This window comes from Vidua macroura, chromosome 1, assembly GCF_024509145.1.
Source record: "Vidua macroura isolate BioBank_ID:100142 chromosome 1, ASM2450914v1, whole genome shotgun sequence".
Lineage (NCBI taxonomy): Eukaryota > Metazoa > Chordata > Aves > Passeriformes > Viduidae > Vidua > Vidua macroura.
This window is the reverse complement of record NC_071571.1, coordinates 84,888,461-84,907,109: the sequence shown is the minus strand read 5'-3', so window position 1 is coordinate 84,907,109 and position 18,649 is coordinate 84,888,461. Positions and strand designations below refer to the sequence as shown.

At 38.5% G+C, this 18,649-nt stretch overlaps 1 protein-coding gene across 4 annotated transcripts in view; it reads right to left on the bottom strand.

Annotated features, from left to right (window-relative positions):
• Positions 1-3,028: 3,028 nt before the first annotated feature.
• Positions 3,029-18,649, bottom strand: part of IKZF1 (IKAROS family zinc finger 1) — a 108,683-nt gene continuing 93,062 nt past the window's right edge. For all 4 annotated transcript variants that reach the window (XM_053986180.1, XM_053986154.1, XM_053986161.1 and 1 more), the window contains 4 exons: positions 18,452-18,619; positions 16,410-16,535; positions 11,871-12,005; positions 3,029-7,624 (listed from right to left, as the gene is read on the bottom strand). In XM_053986180.1, coding sequence (XP_053842155.1) covers positions 6,921-7,624; positions 11,871-12,005; positions 16,410-16,535; positions 18,452-18,619 — 1,133 coding nt within the window. In that variant the 3' untranslated portion in view covers positions 3,029-6,920. The remainder of the gene's footprint in view (positions 7,625-11,870; positions 12,006-16,409; positions 16,536-18,451; positions 18,620-18,649) is intronic.

Below are 18,649 nucleotides of genomic sequence, written 5' to 3'. Positions count from 1 at the left end.
AGCTCTGTGAGTTTTGGGGCATGCAAATAGAAGAGATGTGTTCAAGGTCAGTTCTGTTGCTTGCTGGAAAGTTTATGGACTTCAGATTGAAAAATCAGAGCATACTAAAATTAGTCACTAAAATGTCAACTGGCTGAACAGAGAATGGGGTTTTAGCCCTGAAAGCTTCAGTGGAGACCTGAGAACTCACACCAGAGGTTTCCCTAGAAGAAAGCTGAGAGCAACCCCAGGCAAGCAGTCAGGTCACATTTAAGATTTAATCTGGTTGAACCTTGAGTGGGAAACAAGAAGTGAAAACTGTCAACTGTGCCCAGATCCATTCAGATCACTTCTAGGGACAGTTTTGATACCAAATTATCCTTGTTATGCAAAGTTCCTCACCAACCGGCTGGTTCCCAGTTATGCATGGGGAGAAGCGGTGGCCACATCTGCTTCCCGTTTTGCCGTTTCGGAGACGAGCCATCTGTTTGGCCTCATCCCGAACAGCCTGCTTGGGGCTGATTAACTTCCTCACCCCCACCAGCCCCTGGCTCACTGTCTGCTGCAAGGTGTAGATTTTTTTTCTACTTTTTTTTTTTTTTTTTTTCTTTTTTTATTCTCTAACTGCTCATAAACCAGAACCTTCACTTCTCTCCCAAGGGACAGGAAGGCGTTGGTTTGTGTGATTTGCAGCCGCCACCAGCGGCAGGAACAGAGGCAGCTGCCCTCTATCATTCACATGTTTCATATGTGTGGTCACGACAGATAAAACCAGGAACTGTTCCATGTCCTGGGATGGCTTTAAAGCAGTGAGACCTTTCTCTATATGAAAAGGAAAAAAAAATTGTAACAATAAATGCAGCAGAAATCTCGCTGCAGTTAACAGGGATCTGTTCATTTGGCAAGAGCGGGGTTTCAGTCATACTTGTGCAGCCTTTTTTTGTTTAAATGTGATTAACTCCTGTTGTCTGAAGCCTGGCTTTGGATTTCTCACTTCCAGCTATCCCACTTTCAGCGAAACTTTGCAAATTTTTGTCCTTCCTGTTTTCTGCATGCCCATCTACTGGCCATTACAGCAGGATTTCAGAAATGCTTCTTGTCTGCTGCTGCCAGTGACTTCAATTCAGCAGCCCTGAAAAGTCAAAGTCTGTGTGGCCAAAATAAAGAAGCATTAAAATTTAGAAATTGGGATGTCCTGTTAAGATTAAGATTTCTGTTGTCTTCCACAGGCCAGGTGTGAGGAATTTTTGTCTTTCATGATGCGTTTTGAGCAGAATTTGTTCTCATGTACAATTTTCCTTCCAGACAAGAAGCTTCATATGTTTCATGCTAGTGGACACAGCCTGGCTGGTCCATAGCAGAGAATGATGCCCTGGAGGTCTGACCCACAAGACAGGAATGAACAGTTTGTTCAGAAATCAAATATTTTGATTTTCCAGTTGCCACATTTTCAGTTTTCAAATGGCCGGTGCTGCTGCTGAAACATGAAGCTTTCAGTGAGAGCTTTTCCTTTATTTTTGACCATCTCACAAGCTGATAAAAGCAGTGCAATATCCTCAGTGTATTGGCAAAGTCAGGAGCATTTCTGACTCCTTTCCCCCAAGAAAAATGTTGAGTGATTCTCTCACACACACACAAACACACACAAACACACACATGATGTCAAAAAGCCAGGAAACTCTTACATTATCAGATCCACATGCTCCAGGTCTGGCTCTGAGTTCTCATTTTGGTATCTCTAAAATATTCGTGTGTCTTTTAGTGTATTTCTTGATCTCAAAAACACTGTCTGTTGAGCACAGGTTAATGCTGTTTTGGTGTTTTGATGCCTATGTATGGATTGGGAAGCCAGTCTGGGCACTCGACGCTGAAAATGCTCACCCTTGGTAGCTGTAGGTTTTGTCTGTGTAACAATTTATGTCTTGGAACCTGCCACAGTTTCTGATGTAATTTAATCAAGCTATTGGAGTATGAAAAAATATAAATGTGTTGATTTGAAAGGAGTCTTTGAAACATAATAGATAAGAGACCCAGAACACATTTTTAGGTACACAAACTTGCATTTAAATCTGTGGATGTCTCTAGCTAAAGGTTTTAATAACACTGATTGAGAATATTACATTTGGTCTATTTTTGTGTTTATTATTATTAAACAGAACATATTTGTTTTGGAGAAAAATCACCAGCTGAAATAGAAATCTGTAGTTTCATTTACTGAGAACCAGCTATGATGGGGAACAAAGAAACTAGGAAGTTAGCTCCTTCATATATTATGTAGTCATAGTTTATGATGAAACTATACCACAAAAACTTAAGGAACTTAAGGAAAATTTAGATTTTGGGAACCTGTAAGAGAATTAATTGCAATACCATAAGGACTTGTTTTGGGGTTGTTTTTCTTATTTTTAAAATCTCTCTTTTTTCAAAATTATACAGTTTAACAAATGGAAATATTTCTGAAACTTTATAAATGGTGCTTTTTCTGAAAAAAACACTGATTCTTGTTTGCATTAAATATGTGATGTGAAATTTACTGTGCTGGAATCTGAAGAAAGAGGGACACCCGCAGAGAAATCACCTTTGTTATGGTAAATAGTAGAAATAATTTCTCTGTGTTTTATTTTGAATTACCATAACTCTACATGCAGAAGTAATCGTGTTCTGTAATGACTCCATCTGGCTGGTGGGAGGGAAGGGTGCAAGGGAGAGGGGTGGAGGGGAAGCACTTCTCAACAGTCGGCTGCTTGCAGGACCTGGGAGATTGGGATGGGCAGGGACACTCTGGATAGCAGGTGGCCATTTCAGGACCTGGAGCTGGCTGAGCAAGGCTGCCTGACGTAGGAGGTGAGGGCAGGGTGGTGACACAGCCTGGCTTTTTTTGCCACGGAGTTTGGATTGCGAGGCCAGCACGGATGGACTCCCCGTGGTGCAGGGAAAACATGGATGGACTCCCCATGGGGCTCTGTCAACCTGCACCTCACCTTACTCTGTGTCCTCTCCACACAGTCACCACCCACAGACACAGAGCTGTGTCCAACACCACCTCCTTCACCCACGAGGACAGCAACAAAAATATTCTGGGGCTTGGGGTTTTTATCTTGTTCTCTTGTCTCAAAAGATACATCTCAGTTTGCAGACATAATTTAATAATATTTCCAATTTTTATGAAATTGCTTTTTTTTTTTTTTTTAAATACAATGTTCTCAAAGAAAATGAAGTTACAATATAAAACCACAGGAAAAAAAAAGGTGTAAATACAACTATTTCCATTAGAAAAGGCAGTGCCTGGGGAAGAATGGGAAGCAATTATTTTTTACTTTTTAAAACAGATATAAACTTAAAACCACTCACATATTTACTCCTTTTAAAGGTCAACTAAGCCATATCAGGGTATTGCACCATAGCAAAAAAAAAAAAGAGAAAAAAGAAGATTACATTAAACTTTTCTGAGGGCACAGTTTGTTTCAATGTACACAGACACAACATCCTATTTTCATGCCATCCTTGCATATGTTCATAAATAAAATTACTGAACCACTTGTTCCTAAACAAATTTAAGATGATTTTGTGCAAAAGAGAAAAACACTGGAAAAAAAGCAAAACTAAAAAAGCCCTTTAGCGAACAGAGGATGCCATTTGCTCTGCCTTTAGACTATGCCCTGATACACTGTGTCTTAATATACTTACTTATACTACTGTACTGTTTATTATACAACATCAACATATTCTGTTATAGTATAAATAAGAAAACTCCAGAGCCAGGAAACAAACCCACTGTGTGTGACAGTGCATCATCATGTCATGCCAACCATTTTAGATACATATACACATACGAATGTATATAAAATATTAATGATACACAAAGCCGCAGAGAGGGCATGTGCACGTGGACAGGAGGAGCGACACAGAGACTCAGACACGTGCGTGTGTGCACAGAGATGCGGTGAAGATAGCAAACCTAGCCAGGAATCAGAAATCACCTTTCAAAGCTGTGTTTGAGGCACACTCGAACTCTCCTCGAGCTGTGCTTGTTTACACGGTTCATGCACGTGGCTTTATTCGTGTCGGTTTTTCGTAAAAGCAAAGAAACAAAACCACTGAGTGAGCTGCTGTCCCCCTCCCCTGTGTAGCTGGGGGAGTCTTAAAATGAAGGATGGAAAAAATTATGACATGGCATATATACTGACCTAAACCTAAGAAGAACAGGGAAGAGGTCTAAGAGCAATAAAAGCAGAATGTTTCTGTACAGCCAGTGTCTGATCTCACACAGGACATTGCAGCAGGGCTCAGAAATTACTTTGTCCCCTCTTGTTTGGCATCAATCAAAATTGGAGAGGGGTAAGAACAGCTGAATGTATCCCTGCCAGCTATGAAAAATGAAGCCATTCCAACTGTACTTAAAGAAAAGTAAAAATTAAAGGAAACTCATCCATGTAAGTTAACCCCTGGGAAATCCTCTTGAGATCATTCCTATACAAAATATTTGGTAATGCCTTAGTGCCAGGTGAATTGAAGCTGAATGTGTAGCAGGCATTGATGACAAGACCATGGCTGGGGCACGAAAGTGGCCAGGGATTCCTTGTGACCAGCCCTTGCGCAGCCTCTTGGGCTGGAGGGTAACAAGCAATAACATCTCAGCTGAGTTATAATGCGGGAGTAGGGGGCATCAATAAAGTCCCTTAAGGCAACTGAGTTCTAATGTGGGGAATAGAGATGATCACTTTTGAATCTGTAGTTCACGCTGCTCATTTCTGGGGGATAACATGTACTAGTAATGTGTTTTCCCTGCTGTGGGTGCATGCACCAGTCTGTGGGCATTCCTACGCAGCATTCACCTCTGGTGACAAAGCCACCACACTGTCAGGCTCTCCTGCACGTTCAGTGTAAAAACACCACCGTGCCCACGTGTCCAGTGAAGCAAGTGCCTCACAGCTGGCATGAACAGCCAAAGCTTGAGGTTGTGTAAGCACACATTTGTGATTCATTTTTTCATCAGTGTCCTTCCTCAGCTTCAGTGTTGTTGCTCCTGACCTACACCTGCCAAAGTGAAAGCAGAAGAAGGAACTCAGCATGCCTATAATAGTATGTGTATATAAGAAATGTTTATCAAATATAGCTGCAAATGTAGTATCAGGCCACATTGGCCCAGGTACAAGCAGTTTGTGGTCCCATCAAATCTGTTTTATAGTAAATATGTGTGCTTGCATGCACTTGTGAATGGAAAATCTGTAAATGTATGACAAGACTGCTAGTCTTGTTGGGTATTCGACTGTGTTTACTGCAAAATATCCATCCCTTATGCAGAGTGGAAGTATTTATACATTAAGTTAATAAGATGGGTTATTTTTATGAATGTTTCCCAGGAAATATTGCAGCACCAGTGACAGATTTTTATGCAGCTGCAAAAAAATTATTTTTGTCCAGTCTTAAAGCATGAGGGTGTTCAGGGAGAGAAATGAAATATTTGGAAGAGGAAGCTAAGTAGAAGCTTTAAAAAAAGAGATTTTTTTACAAGATGTGTATGGAGTTACAATCTATTTGTCATAGAAGTTTTGATTCTAACTGAAGCTACAGTACCTACAGCAAAACCCACCATGGAGAAAGATTTTGGTGGACTTTTCTGCACTCTGCAATGTGCTGCAGCCTCTGGTCTCCATTCTGCAAAATCTAACATTTTTTGTATCTTAAGATTAATTCCACTGGAGTAAAAGTAACTCAAAGCACTTACTGAAATGACTGGTTGGACAGGAAGTAAAGGGTCACCACACCTTTGTGGGCCTTGGTCCCTCATTAAATGGCAAATGCCAGGAAAAAAAAAGACGGCTGCAAATTTTGACTGGCTGGTTTCATTAATTTCAGTGCTTTAAAAATAATCAAATGAAACACTTATGAGTAGAGCCACAAAATTTATAAGAGGACATCTTCTGTGCCAGAAAAATGAGATTTTTTTATATGTAAGAGAGGGACATTTGGATATTTTCCAGACAGTTTAAAAATATGAAAAATGTGTTTAAGGAGACTCCCCACACATATACCTATCTACTTTCTCAACTGTACATCATACTCTTCTAAATAACTAAAACTTTAAAGAGAAAGAAAAATTAAATACATTGTAACTTTTATATGTAGAGTAAGGAGGGGTTGCTTAACAAAAAGTGGGGGTCTATTGGATAGGAAGAGAAAATATTTATTCAAAGAAGAGCCAACAATACCCTTTTTCTATACAATAAATGCAATTCATACTTCACAGAGTATAATACAGGGGTGTTTCTTCTATCTTTTGCATTCCTGCTTGCCTGCCTAGTGACACAAACAAGGCATGTTGTGCTGTCAATACCAGTAGCACCCTTGCCAGTGAAAATGTTCTTCTTCTTACCACCAAAGCAGCTCAGAACCTTCTGGCTGGGGGTCCCGTCCCACCCCAGCTGTCCATGAAGTAATCTGAAATGGGTCTGAAATGGGTCCCTCCATCTTTAGTTGAGTTCAATCTTCTCAAAATAGTCAAATAATACCAGAAATTAAAAAAAAAACCAAAACATATCACACATCTGGTAGAAGAGCTCTATGCTCAGGGTGCTAAGAGAGAAAGCCACTGCTGCCTTTTGTGTCCTTGTTGTGTGGAGCACCTCGCGTGTGGTTAAGAGTTCTGGCAAGGGGGGCTTGCAAGAAGCATCAGTTCAGGGAAGGGCTTTCAGCTATGTGACTACAAAAACTCCTACTTACATTACTAAGGGTTTTTGGTGATCAAACATTTTCAGTAAAAACTCATTTTAGAAAACTGAGTTGCAATGCATGCTACCAAAATGAAATCCCTGTTCTTGTGGGAGAACATTGCTGAACTTATGATTCTCTTGTGACTTTTACTGTCCAGCTGACTTTTGCTTTTTTGCTGTCATGGCTCGTGCAGCTCCTCGTGTTGAGGCTTGATCTGTGCCAGTGTTTTAACCCATGTGGAATCGGTGCTCCCCTCGAGTTATGTGAGAAGAGAATTCGTACCTGTCCTGGCTGTGGTAGCCACACATGTTGCATTCAAAAGGATCGCGGAACCCGTGGCAGCCCATATGGATTGTATACATCACATGATCCAAGAAAAGGACTCGACAGTGTTCACACTTGTAAACTCTTACTTGCTCTCCATTGCTGCTGATCACTTTGAAAGCATCCTGGGAATTGTCAGTACCTGCTCTCAAGACATCGTATTGCCTGTTTTCTTCTTTTATAGAGATGCCATTTCTTGCGTGGGCACCTATGTGGTTTGTCAGGTAGATCAAACCACTGCGCTCCTCATTATTGCTCTCTGTATCTGTTGAGTCTTGGCAGCTGTTGCTGGGAGAGACATCTCGTTCCGAGGAGACAGACTTGGCTTTGGATAGCAGCAACAAGTTTTCCACTGCGCTGTCCTGAGGGAGGTTGGAGCGAATCTGATTGTCCCCAAGAGGTTTGTGGAGCTGATACATGGGGCTGATGACAGGCACTACCTCAGAGGCACCCGGCGGTGTCTGGACGAGGGGACGCAGGGACTCTGCCCCCAGGTAACTGATGGCGTTGTTGATGGCCTGGTCGATCACATGCGTCTGCATGAGTTCGTTCTCCTTCTCGTAGTTGATGCTGGCATCATATGGAAGATCAGGCAAGCATTTGTCACCTGCAGTTTAAAACAGTGAGGAGTTAGGTGGCTTATTTCTACATGATTAAGGAAATGAACATCATGGATTAATAAAACAGGGAAGAGGAGTGTTGACCGAATCCACCTCTGAAATCCACCTAAGGTATTCACGGTTCTCTAATACAGCTGCTAAGAAAAGTGATGGGTTGGTGGTCTTTTCTTGCATGCATAATAATTTGAGTGTTTTGAAAAAGCAAATGGATGAAAGAAACTCTGGAAATAATTGTACAGAGCTACAGTTCATTATCATGGGAGCTACAGATCTAGTGCTTTGTCATGTCTTTCTCCTTTCTCACTGTTGTCCCTCATCTGCCTCCTACAGTGAGCAGAGGCACTCACTGCCTTTGTGGCTGCTGAAGCAGGGTGCCTGCACAGCCACAGAAAGCTTGGCCTGATGCTTCAGAGCATGAAACACATTATCAATATTTTTACCTAAAGTACTACATTCTTGGACTGGAAATTGTATGGTTTAGTTTCAGACCTACAGTTTCTTAGAAATAACCCATATCAGCAATGTGGTCATATATGTGCCATTTTGGAGAAAAATCAGTAAAAATTTTATTTTTCATATTGCCACCATCCCCACACACCTACCATAAGCCATGTTAGACACATTAGCAGAAGCTACCCATGTTCCTAAGTATTTTGTGTCCAAAAGTTGTTGTATACAGGAGAAATCAAGAATCATGGAAAAAAATTTAAGCGCATTTGTAGTTGGAGCATATTTTTCCTACAAGGTAGAAAGCCTTATCTAGAGCAAGATTACTTGCTACTGGTAACTTTGATTCTGATGGGATGCCTTAAGTAAGGGGCAAATCCATATTTTTTTTTTTTTAATCAGACTGCACTAATCTATATTTAGCTGGATACCCCAGTATTGAAGGTTGAAGTTCACTACAATTTCCCCCAAATTACTGGACAAAACATAGATAAACATAGATCGCAAAACACAGATAGCAAAACATAGAAAGAAAAAGTTAGGGGTGGAAAAAACTATTTAAATGCACAGATACTGATTTTATGGACTTGAGCACTTTTCTCTAACAGTGTAAACCTTCAAAGTTATTACCAGGCCCTTAATAAATTCATGCAAATGTAAAGAGGTAAAAGATTTTCACAAGCTCCTATGGTCTACCAATAACATATTGTTGATAGTCTGGATGGATTTTCTAGCTCTTCACATCTTGGGAAACACTAAAAGCCACAAACATCTCTGTGAAGTACTGTCACCATTTCCTGATCAACATGAAATTTACTGGTAGATCTTGGAAAGTCCTAATTTGTCAAAAGAAATGCTAACACAAATTTTACCAGAAGATCTGCACATTAATTTTTTCGACAATTTTCCACCAAGTTTCTACTCAGATTGACCATTCAAAGTCAGTGAAGAGACCAAAAACCTTCTAGCATGACACTTTTGCAATGATAGGGGCTAAAGTGTAGGAAGTCCTGTGGTCTACATTTCCCACAAGATATGGTTTCGTACCAGTTCCATGCTCTGCAAACAGAAAAAGAAATACCCTCAGCATTGCATAAGTTCCTATAGGGGATGTAGGGTACAGACACCTTCTAGCTGCTATGCAGCACAAGCTTCCAGTTCCTCTTGTTTTCTTTCCCAATCATTTGGGAAAGAAAATGCCAATTTGCAATGCATTTTTTAAAATTCCAGATTTATCCTCTATAATGCTATACTTTTCAGGCAGAGTTGCCTAAGATTCAAAATAGGCATTGTAAAAGACTCTCAAATTAAATACAGAAAAACTCTCCTAACATGAACATCTACACTTTATTCAAGGAGGAAAAAATGAAGCCAAAATCATTCATATTCCATGGGCACTGCACACCACTGAAAAATGGGACTGGTCTTCATTATAAACAAAATTTTGGGCATCCAGAAAACAAGATTTTAATATCTGCTTCTTGGGTAGTATTTGCTTTATGTAGCATAACCAGTTGGTAGTTGTGCTGAGAGAATCAAGTGTTCATAAGAAAAATTTGTTTCCAAGCAAAGTGTCTGAAACACACACAAAGTTAGGGTAGGCAGGCACAATTTCTATATCTAGGCAATGCAGTGATACTTGCACTCATTAAAAATAATAGCTCATTTCTGTGGTTATTAGAGCATAAGTAAATTAAACTGCTAATGGCTTGATGCACTTCAAGGTTTGCACTGCTCAGGATTCTGCAGCAGGTACTTAAACAATAAAAGTGCATTCACTGCATGTGGGCACCTTTTCTCTTAGTATTTTTTTATTTCCTCTCTTGGCTGCCCATTCTTTTAAACAATATAACCACATATGAACTTTTCATGGAGTTCTCACTCTCTGGTTGGATAGCCCAGTTCTTCTGGGCTTGGGAACTATTCCAGTTTGGAATACAGAGAAAATTTTACAGCTAACTGGCTGAATTTGTTGAACAATCTAATTTTTGAAAGGTAATTAATTTAGTCTTGAGAAAAACTTGTGAAACAGAAGACCCTCCTTCCCTTATGTGAAGGATGCCATTTTCTCCTTCTTTCTGGAATTCAGCACAGGTATTGGGACATGATAATCTACAGGAGCAATAAACATGTTTTAGTACCCAAAATCTCTCCTCAGCAGCCAGCTCAACCTTGTGTTAATCAGAAATTTTTCTACTGTATGAAGCAGCAGATGAGGATTGGAAAGGAAAGGATTTGGGAGCATTTTCTTGTTAGAAAAATTTTTCCTTTTGAAGCCTAGCAAATTTCCAAAAATATCTGCTGTCAGAAGGTTGTCTTCCTACACTGCACCCTGAAAAACTGACAGGAAACTCTGCCCTCCTAAAACTCGTTGTTAAACTGGCTGTCTTTACTGTTTCTCTGGGTGAACAGAGAAAAAGAGAATGAAATAGCCAGTCCACACCCAAGGATACACTATATATAGTATATTTGCTAGTACCTTTTAAATTTAAGCATTTTTAATCTTCCTGGAGCTTTCATAGAATTAGTATCTTGCCTAATGCAAACAGTTACTAGAGTGTTTAAACTACTCTGGTTGGCCTTACATATATATTATAGTTGATATATTTTTGGTATCTATCTCTACTACAACTTTTGCCCTTTTATAAGCATAAGCATTTTTTATCCTTGACTACCTCCTAGAATTGTTGTTTTTGGACTTGAAAAAAGCCTTGGAATTTAATTTAAAACCTTTTGTTGCTCCTCCAGACATAGCTGAAGCTCCCTTTTCCTCATCTAGGAAATAGTAATTTTCCTTTCACCCCTGTGTCCTTGTTGAAGAAAGTATATTTGCATTTTCTGTCCCATAAACTGGTCTTTTTTTTTTTTTTCCTTGACTTTTGACTGAAGACCATCTTAATGTGCATTTTGTTTCAGAGACTTTAATCTGATTGTTTCCTATAGAATAATATTTTTTTTAAATGTACAGAGAATTTAAAAAGAACCTAACTAGATATGACTATATGCTGTCCTCTGATCTCCTATGTTTTAATTTATTGAAGAATAACCTTCCATAGCTGACAAAATATTGTATGTGGATCTCACAAAACTGCTGTAAACCCTACTTAGCACAGGCCTACTAAACAGAACAGTATGTGTAGCCTTCATTTTTATAGGCTTAATGTCAAATTTTTCATTGTTAAGACGAGAACTGCTGCATGCAAATGGGCATGAAGTTTTTGCATCCTTCATAGAAAGTACACAAAGTTTACATTTCATTTAGATACTGTTTTCAGACATATCAATTTGGGCTGTAAAAATAAACAGAGTTTATCAAAGGGTGAAGAATATTACCCAGTCTACATTCAACTATTCACAAATGCTTTCAGAAACACCAATATGCCCAGATCTGAATGTCATTCAAGGTTTCAATAAAATAACTCTGAAAGTGTGATCAAATGATATCCCAACGGGAAACTTCTATTCCTATCTTCTTAAGGTTCTTAAGGTAATTTCAAGAACCTGTTCAGATTTTGTAATGATCTGGTCCGTAAGCTTTCAAAAAGGCAGGAAAAAGGCTTAAAATTGATCTCCAAATGTGAAAAATTAAACATGCAGAAATTTATGCTGGAGATGTTTAGTTATTTTTTTTTCCCCCAACACATCTCTGTATCTGCTTATATAGAGATACATATTGTTAATTTAGCAAAACAAGTAAAATTATAAAGCAAAAGTAAAAATGCTGAGATTTTTTAGGGGGCTTTGTTTTATTTTATTTTTAGGAGACAGCAAACGTTTAACTCTTACCAACAAATTTCTGAGGCATAGAGCTCTTACGTTTGGCGACGTTACTTGCTAGTCTATCCAGCACGAGGGCTCTTTCTGACCCTATCTTGCACAGGTCTTCAGCCATTTCACTCTGGTTACTTTCGTCTTTTATGACTGAAATCAAATGACATCAGAAGGGTTAGGCAGGTTCCATTTTAATGGAACTGTTGTCTTAGGTTATTGTTTGTCAGTCAATGTCTTTTAGCTCCCAAGCAGCTGGATGAAGGAGCTCAGCATATGAGACACAGGACAATTCTGACTCTTGGTAACAAATTCCCTCACGCTGATTAATCTATGTACATGCTCATGTTTCCCTCATTTAGGACACAAAAATGAGGTAGCAACTGCAAGGTTTCTGCCTCTATGTCACATAATCACTCCACCCTTTGTTCTACAGCCACTCTTCATTTCTGTGAATAAATGAGATCCTAACTTTTCCTGGACACAAAGCAGTTCATCTTTCCACTCTCCCACTGAAACCCCCTGCAATGTCCTTCTGCACCTCTCCCAGTGTATAATAATTGCTTTCTCAGTAGGAAAAATGGATAAACTTCTCAACTCTAGCAGTGGAAGATGTATTTGCAAGCTACACCAACCCTTGTCTCCAGCTCCTTTTATCCTGTAGCAAATATTTCAATACTTCCTTGATGCTATTTTAGACTAACAATTTTAATTGATAAAATCACACTTTCAGTGGAACACTGATTTCCAATACTCAAACCTGTTTCCCAACCTCCTGCTGCTGCTGAGACTCTGTAGAATTAGGAGTTTAACTGTGAGGCTTTAGGAAAAGGAGACTATTTCATTTGCAGTATATTTTACTTCAGTACTTTCCTGCAGAAACAAAAGGGATGTATGAAAATGAACTGTCAAAACAATGATTGTGAAAAAGGTATGGAAAGGTATTTCTGACTTCCAGCATCTAAGAGAATGGTGAAGGCATTGAGATCACAACACAAGTGTTTTGCGGTAGGTTTTTTGTTTGTGAGGTTTGGGGTCTTTTTTGTTTGTTTGTCAAGGGAGAAAAAGGGGTTAATTTTACTTTTATCTGCTACTAAGATGTGGATATTTTTCCTGAACTTTTGAGTTGCTATTAAAGAAAGACACAAAAGATAACTTTTGTACTTTGATTCTTTTAGTTGTTGCAATTAAGTGCTCCACTCTGCTACATTTTTGCATCTGTGCCTGCTGAGAATTTGTTTTATCACTGGATTTACTGGTTCACAGGACCCATTACTCTGATACCTGGGTGTTTCTCAATAGCTGAGAACACATCATTGTGATCCAATGTTATTCTGAGAATATACCACAGCCATAAAAGGATGATTGTGAAAATTTTGCTGTTCCTGAAATATATGAAATCAGCTCTGATGGATAACTGTGAGGAACAGGTGAAGTTTCCTATTCAACAGTGCCCTGCAACCAAGCTGAGGAGTACACAACTGGTTCTTGAGTCCCTGTTGCAGCAGCACATAGTGACAATGAAAATACCAGTGCCAATGACAGTTACATGGACTTTCACAGAATTATGTTCCAGCCCCGTAAGACACTATAGATTGTGAACAATGGAGGAAATAAGAAGAATTTAATCATGAAGGTGCAGAAGAGTAAAGGGTGTTTATGGTAAATAGCCATCATTGAACAAGCACACACCAGCATCTTGTGCTGACCAAGGCTTCCAGGTACTACCTCAGGAAGAGACTTAACAGAGAATGTTTTAAGGCAGACATTCAACAGGGACACAAAATACTGAATATTTTGTTAAAAGTTGAAATGATCAAAAAATATCTGTTTAGGATATAATAACATTTCTTTTCTAATCAGTTCAAGAGAGGATGAGTCATGTATTTAACAGTCAAACTTTCAAACTTCTAAAACTATTATTAAAAAAGAGGGCAAATTGAATCATGTACTAATCCCCAGCACTTGCAACTTAAACCCTCTGAAATCTGCTGCCAAATGAATAACTATTTCTCTATAATTTCATGTCTGTAAAGTGAAAAAAAAAAAAAATCTTTTCAAACAAAAATTCCCAGTGACTGAAGAACTGTAACTGACCCTTTAAAAACTTCATGAACTACTTTTCCTTTTGTTTAAGCCAGGTAAAACTTCAGCACACTTCCACTCAACTCGAATGCAAAACTACAGGTAATATCTCTAAGAAAAGAACTTCACATGGACAGTGAAATTATAGTCCTCTAAAATAAGAATTTGCCATTAAATTCATCAGGTTCCAATTTTGTGTTATATTTCCTTCTCTTAAAGAGACAAAATAAAAGTTAAAAATGTAAGTACAATCTCTTGTTCCATTTCTTACTCCCTTTTACTCTTATCTTTCCCTTCTTTGAGTTCTTTCTCAATCATATTTTTTTATATTTCCAAGCTGATGGAAAACTTCCACAAGTTTAGGTTCTTTCTACTGACATTTTTTTCTATGCATACTGCCAAAAGTATTTTAAAAATGCTGTAAAAAGCAATCTTGCTGTGGCAGAATGTCAAATTAGGTGGTTTAGCAGATATTTTTATACAAATTTTTTGATTTTTTTTTTTTTGAGGCTGGGGGAAAAAGGGGTCTGAATAGTGGCTCTAACAGATCCACATCATACCTTGAAATAGTTTAAGAGCAGTAATATCATAGCTGCTTGCTTTTCTAGATATATCATAGAATATAGTAAAATTCACGGGGCATCCACTCATTATCAACTGTTTTTTTCTACATTTTCATCATGCAAAATACTAGGAAAAATGCAGGAAAGTTTTATTTTTTTAGAACTGTATAGAATTGATTTGTTAACTGAGGACTAAATTTCTTTAAGAGTGAAGGCTTCGGCTGAATATGAGATTTAAACACTTTAGTTAATTTAAATTTTTTCTAATGTGCAAAAGCAGTCCTATTATGTCAAATATGGAATACACAAGAATACAAGAAGAATATTCAAGAAGAAATATATATATTTTCATGAATATACAAGAAGAAGTGATTCTTTCAAAACATTAATTAATTCCTCAAGTTTTCATCCCACTGAGTTATTAGATATTTAGTTGCAAGCTAGTGCAAGCTAGTGCAAGCTCTCCTGTCAGGATTTGATATAAACAAAGGTCAATCTCGAAAACTGTTTCATTTCTTATTAAAGTTTATGATTCCTGACACTAATTTCATTTTACTAAGACTTTTGTAGTAGTTCAGCTACACATTCACACAGATGTTCAAATTCAGTGTGCAGTGCACTTACATACAGGCACACACATTCAGTGTGCCAGACACTGAAGACTGAAATCCCAAACTAGAATATTTGCTTCTAAATCCTGTCATCTCTTTGAGAAATAAGTATTGCTGCTTACTGTGTATTATTACACTGAGGTTTTCTATTCATATATTCTGCAGCCCCTCAATAAAATTAGAAGGGGCAGTGCTCTAACATGCTGCCTGCAGAAGCATCTCAGTTGTATTCACTGCTATCATTATGTGCATATACTTTACATTATTTGATAGCATGTAAAAACATATTCCAGTTCTGTACAGATATAAAATATTAAATGAAGCATCATTGCAAAGAGGGTAGAGAGAACTTTCCATTTTTTGTCATTTGACAAACTAAATAACATATACTGACAGGATTAAAAAGGTATGCAGGAAATGGAACTTACTGACTGGGTTTAAACTCCACCATAGAAGCTGGATCTTCTCCATCTAAAACTGCACATGCAAGAGGATTTTGTATGGCTAATTACTGTGATCAATCCCTTACAGATCTTCTGGATCTTTGTTAAAAAAAATATAATCCAATTCCCAATATCTGCTTGCTCTCTTTCTGGGGATAGTTTTTGGATATTCTCCAAGAAATGGACTTTCCCTTCATCATTACACTAGTCTCAACACAGGTCCTTACCTCCCCCCACTTTTCTTTCAAAGGGAAGCTTGGGAAGAAGGCTGTCAACAAATTATTAGCCATTCTGCACTGTCTCAAGTCAAACTGTCTAAATTAAATATCTCTGGCTTTATGTCCTCTTGCTTGGCAGAGTGAGATCAAAGCCAGATATCTCATCCTTGTTAGATGAGCTGGTCCCAGTGGTCAAGTAAGCCCTTTAAGCTGTGCTTGGGAAGGGAAGGAGATTTGCAGTGCAGAAAACTCTGCAGCACCAACTAGAACACTGGAATGAAGTCTTTATTAAAAATACATCCACAAGTGTATTGCAATATATGCCTCCAAGAGAAGGCAGTGAGGTGATGTAGTCATATTATTTTGACATGACAAACCGATGTTTTACAGGACTTGCAAGTGTTTTGCTACATGTTTGAATTGTACTTTGGCATTTTATTGGAGCTAAAAAAAGTGAGAAAACAGCCAAATATATATCAACTAAAGAATAAATCCAGACACAGTATCATACATGTGGGGGATGTGTGTGACTCTCCAAAGCAAAAGTTGCCACAAATGGTACTACTGATTCTTTTGCATTCCTTTTTCTGCATTTATGATAGGACAGTAGTATTCCCCAGATAGACACTTTTATTACCTGGATAGATGCTGCTTGAGAGATTAATGGTTTGAAGGTAGTTATGGCAGCGTTCTTTATGTTCTTCCAAAGAGCTGCGCTGCTTGTAACTGCGACCACAGTATCCACACTTATGGGGTTTGCCAACTGAAGAAAACACAATTCATTATGAGATTCAGCTGAGGCATTCAACAGCATATTAACAATGGTAAGGACAAGAGATAAAAAGCCCACCCCAAAAATAAAGCCATGCTGTGGTGAAGGAAGATTTCGTCAATTTAAAAATCTAAGTGAAAAACAACTAATGGAAAACTGATTGTAAATCTTTACATTAAAAGGCCAATTCTATGGGTGCTGCAAACTGACTTTAGGTGATTCAGATCAGATAAAGACTGTGACATTAAATCTTTAAAAACAGCATCTGCACAGGTTAGGAACTGAGACACCTTCAAAGAGCTGGGAGCAATTTCTGTAGTGTCCAGTTGCACAGAGACTGCCAGTGGATGAACTGGTGGTGTAGGTAGGGACTTGCTTGGCTGGATGTCAGTTCAGGTGTCAACAGAACCAGCTCAACTCTTTTAAGACAATCTTAGATTTTGTGTGTTTTCTGCTTCTGGAAATTCAAGATAAATGGCATGTCAATTTATTTTCTGTATTACATCAATCCAGATCTAGATAGTTCCATGAATTTTTCACCAACAATACTTTTCTGTGTACTTCTGGACTTGAATTTTCTGCCTTAATATGATAAGACTGTCACTTTATATGTGATTTCACAATATTAGATAGTTACACCATTTAATATCTGAATTTTATTTACAGATTCTTAGGTGAAAATCAGATTCAGACATCCAACTTGATTTATAATGTACTGGTGTCATTTTGCCAATTGCAGGAATTAATCATTATCTATTATTTAGGCATTGTCTCTTTAACTATGGAATCCTCAGGGTTTACCAAGAGTGTCTAGGTGAGATTTCATATATATATATATATACATGAGAACTATGTTTCAAATTATGCATCCATGAAAATCAATAAAAATAAGGGAGAGGGAGAGGGAAGCAAAATACTATTTAAAATATGTGCCTTCCTAAATCAGGCTGGGAAAAAACAGACAAACAGAAATTATTTTGGAAATCTGGGATCAACTTTAAGGATCTTATTATTCAATACATGTGCTAGAGAAGAATTTCCCTGATTTTTTTGGAGCACAAAAATATCACTTTGAGAGTTCCCCTTCTGCCACCTAGAACCCAAAACCAACTTTCACAAGTAACATTACCAGTGTCAATTCCAGCAATGTATATTGGAGGTCTCCCATCCAAATAGCAATGTGCTTTTGCTTAACTTGGGAAACTAGATGAGATGGCACTCTGCTTTTAAAGGCACTTTAAATGTGCTAAATTGGTTTTACTTCACAGAAGGTATGTGACTGTGGCTTCTGTCAAACAATGAGAGGTTCATGGTAATGGGAAAGTGCAGCTATTCAAAAATATTTATTCATATCTCCATATTACTGTTGAGACAGACACTGCAAAACTCCATGAGCATCCTCTTTTGTGAAAGATTATTATCTTTCTTTCTCCCACCCTCTGCCATGTCCCCACTCTCTCTTTCAAAGTAATTGTAATAACAATGTGCAACAAATAACTCCTGCTAAATGCTGTAGGCAGTATTCACTCCTCTAGGCTGAAGAATACAAGATTCTGTTTCAACTTTATGCTATCTCTAACCCTAAAACATTCATCAGCTTAAGTCATGTTCGTACTTCCATGAAATGGATTACTCACACGGGGCTCGTAAGATGAAACTCTAATACAGAAACTTTGAATCAGCCAAGAAGTATGGGGAAAAACTCAGTTCTTCTGGTGAAGGGTCGTGAGTGTGACATGTGTTTAGTCATTTCTTTGCTGCTAACACACTGTGACCAGCTCACAGCTTGGTTAACCCCAAGATGGGGCTACTCAGGGTGAGAAGAGCTCTCAGGATTGGTGGCCACCCCCATCTCCTCAGCAGGTATGGTGATAAGCAGCTCTGGTTATTCCCAAACCTTCCATTACCTGAGTGAGTCCTCAGGTGTCCTGTGAGGGCATCCCTGCGGCGGCAAGCGTAGTTACACAGGTGACACTTGAAGGGCTTTTCACCTGAGTGCAGCTTTATGTGGCGCAGGAGGTTGCCCTTCTGGGTGAAGGAGGCTCCACACTGATTGCACTGGAAAGGGCGTTCTCCTATGGGAAGAAGGAGAAAATATGTGAGAA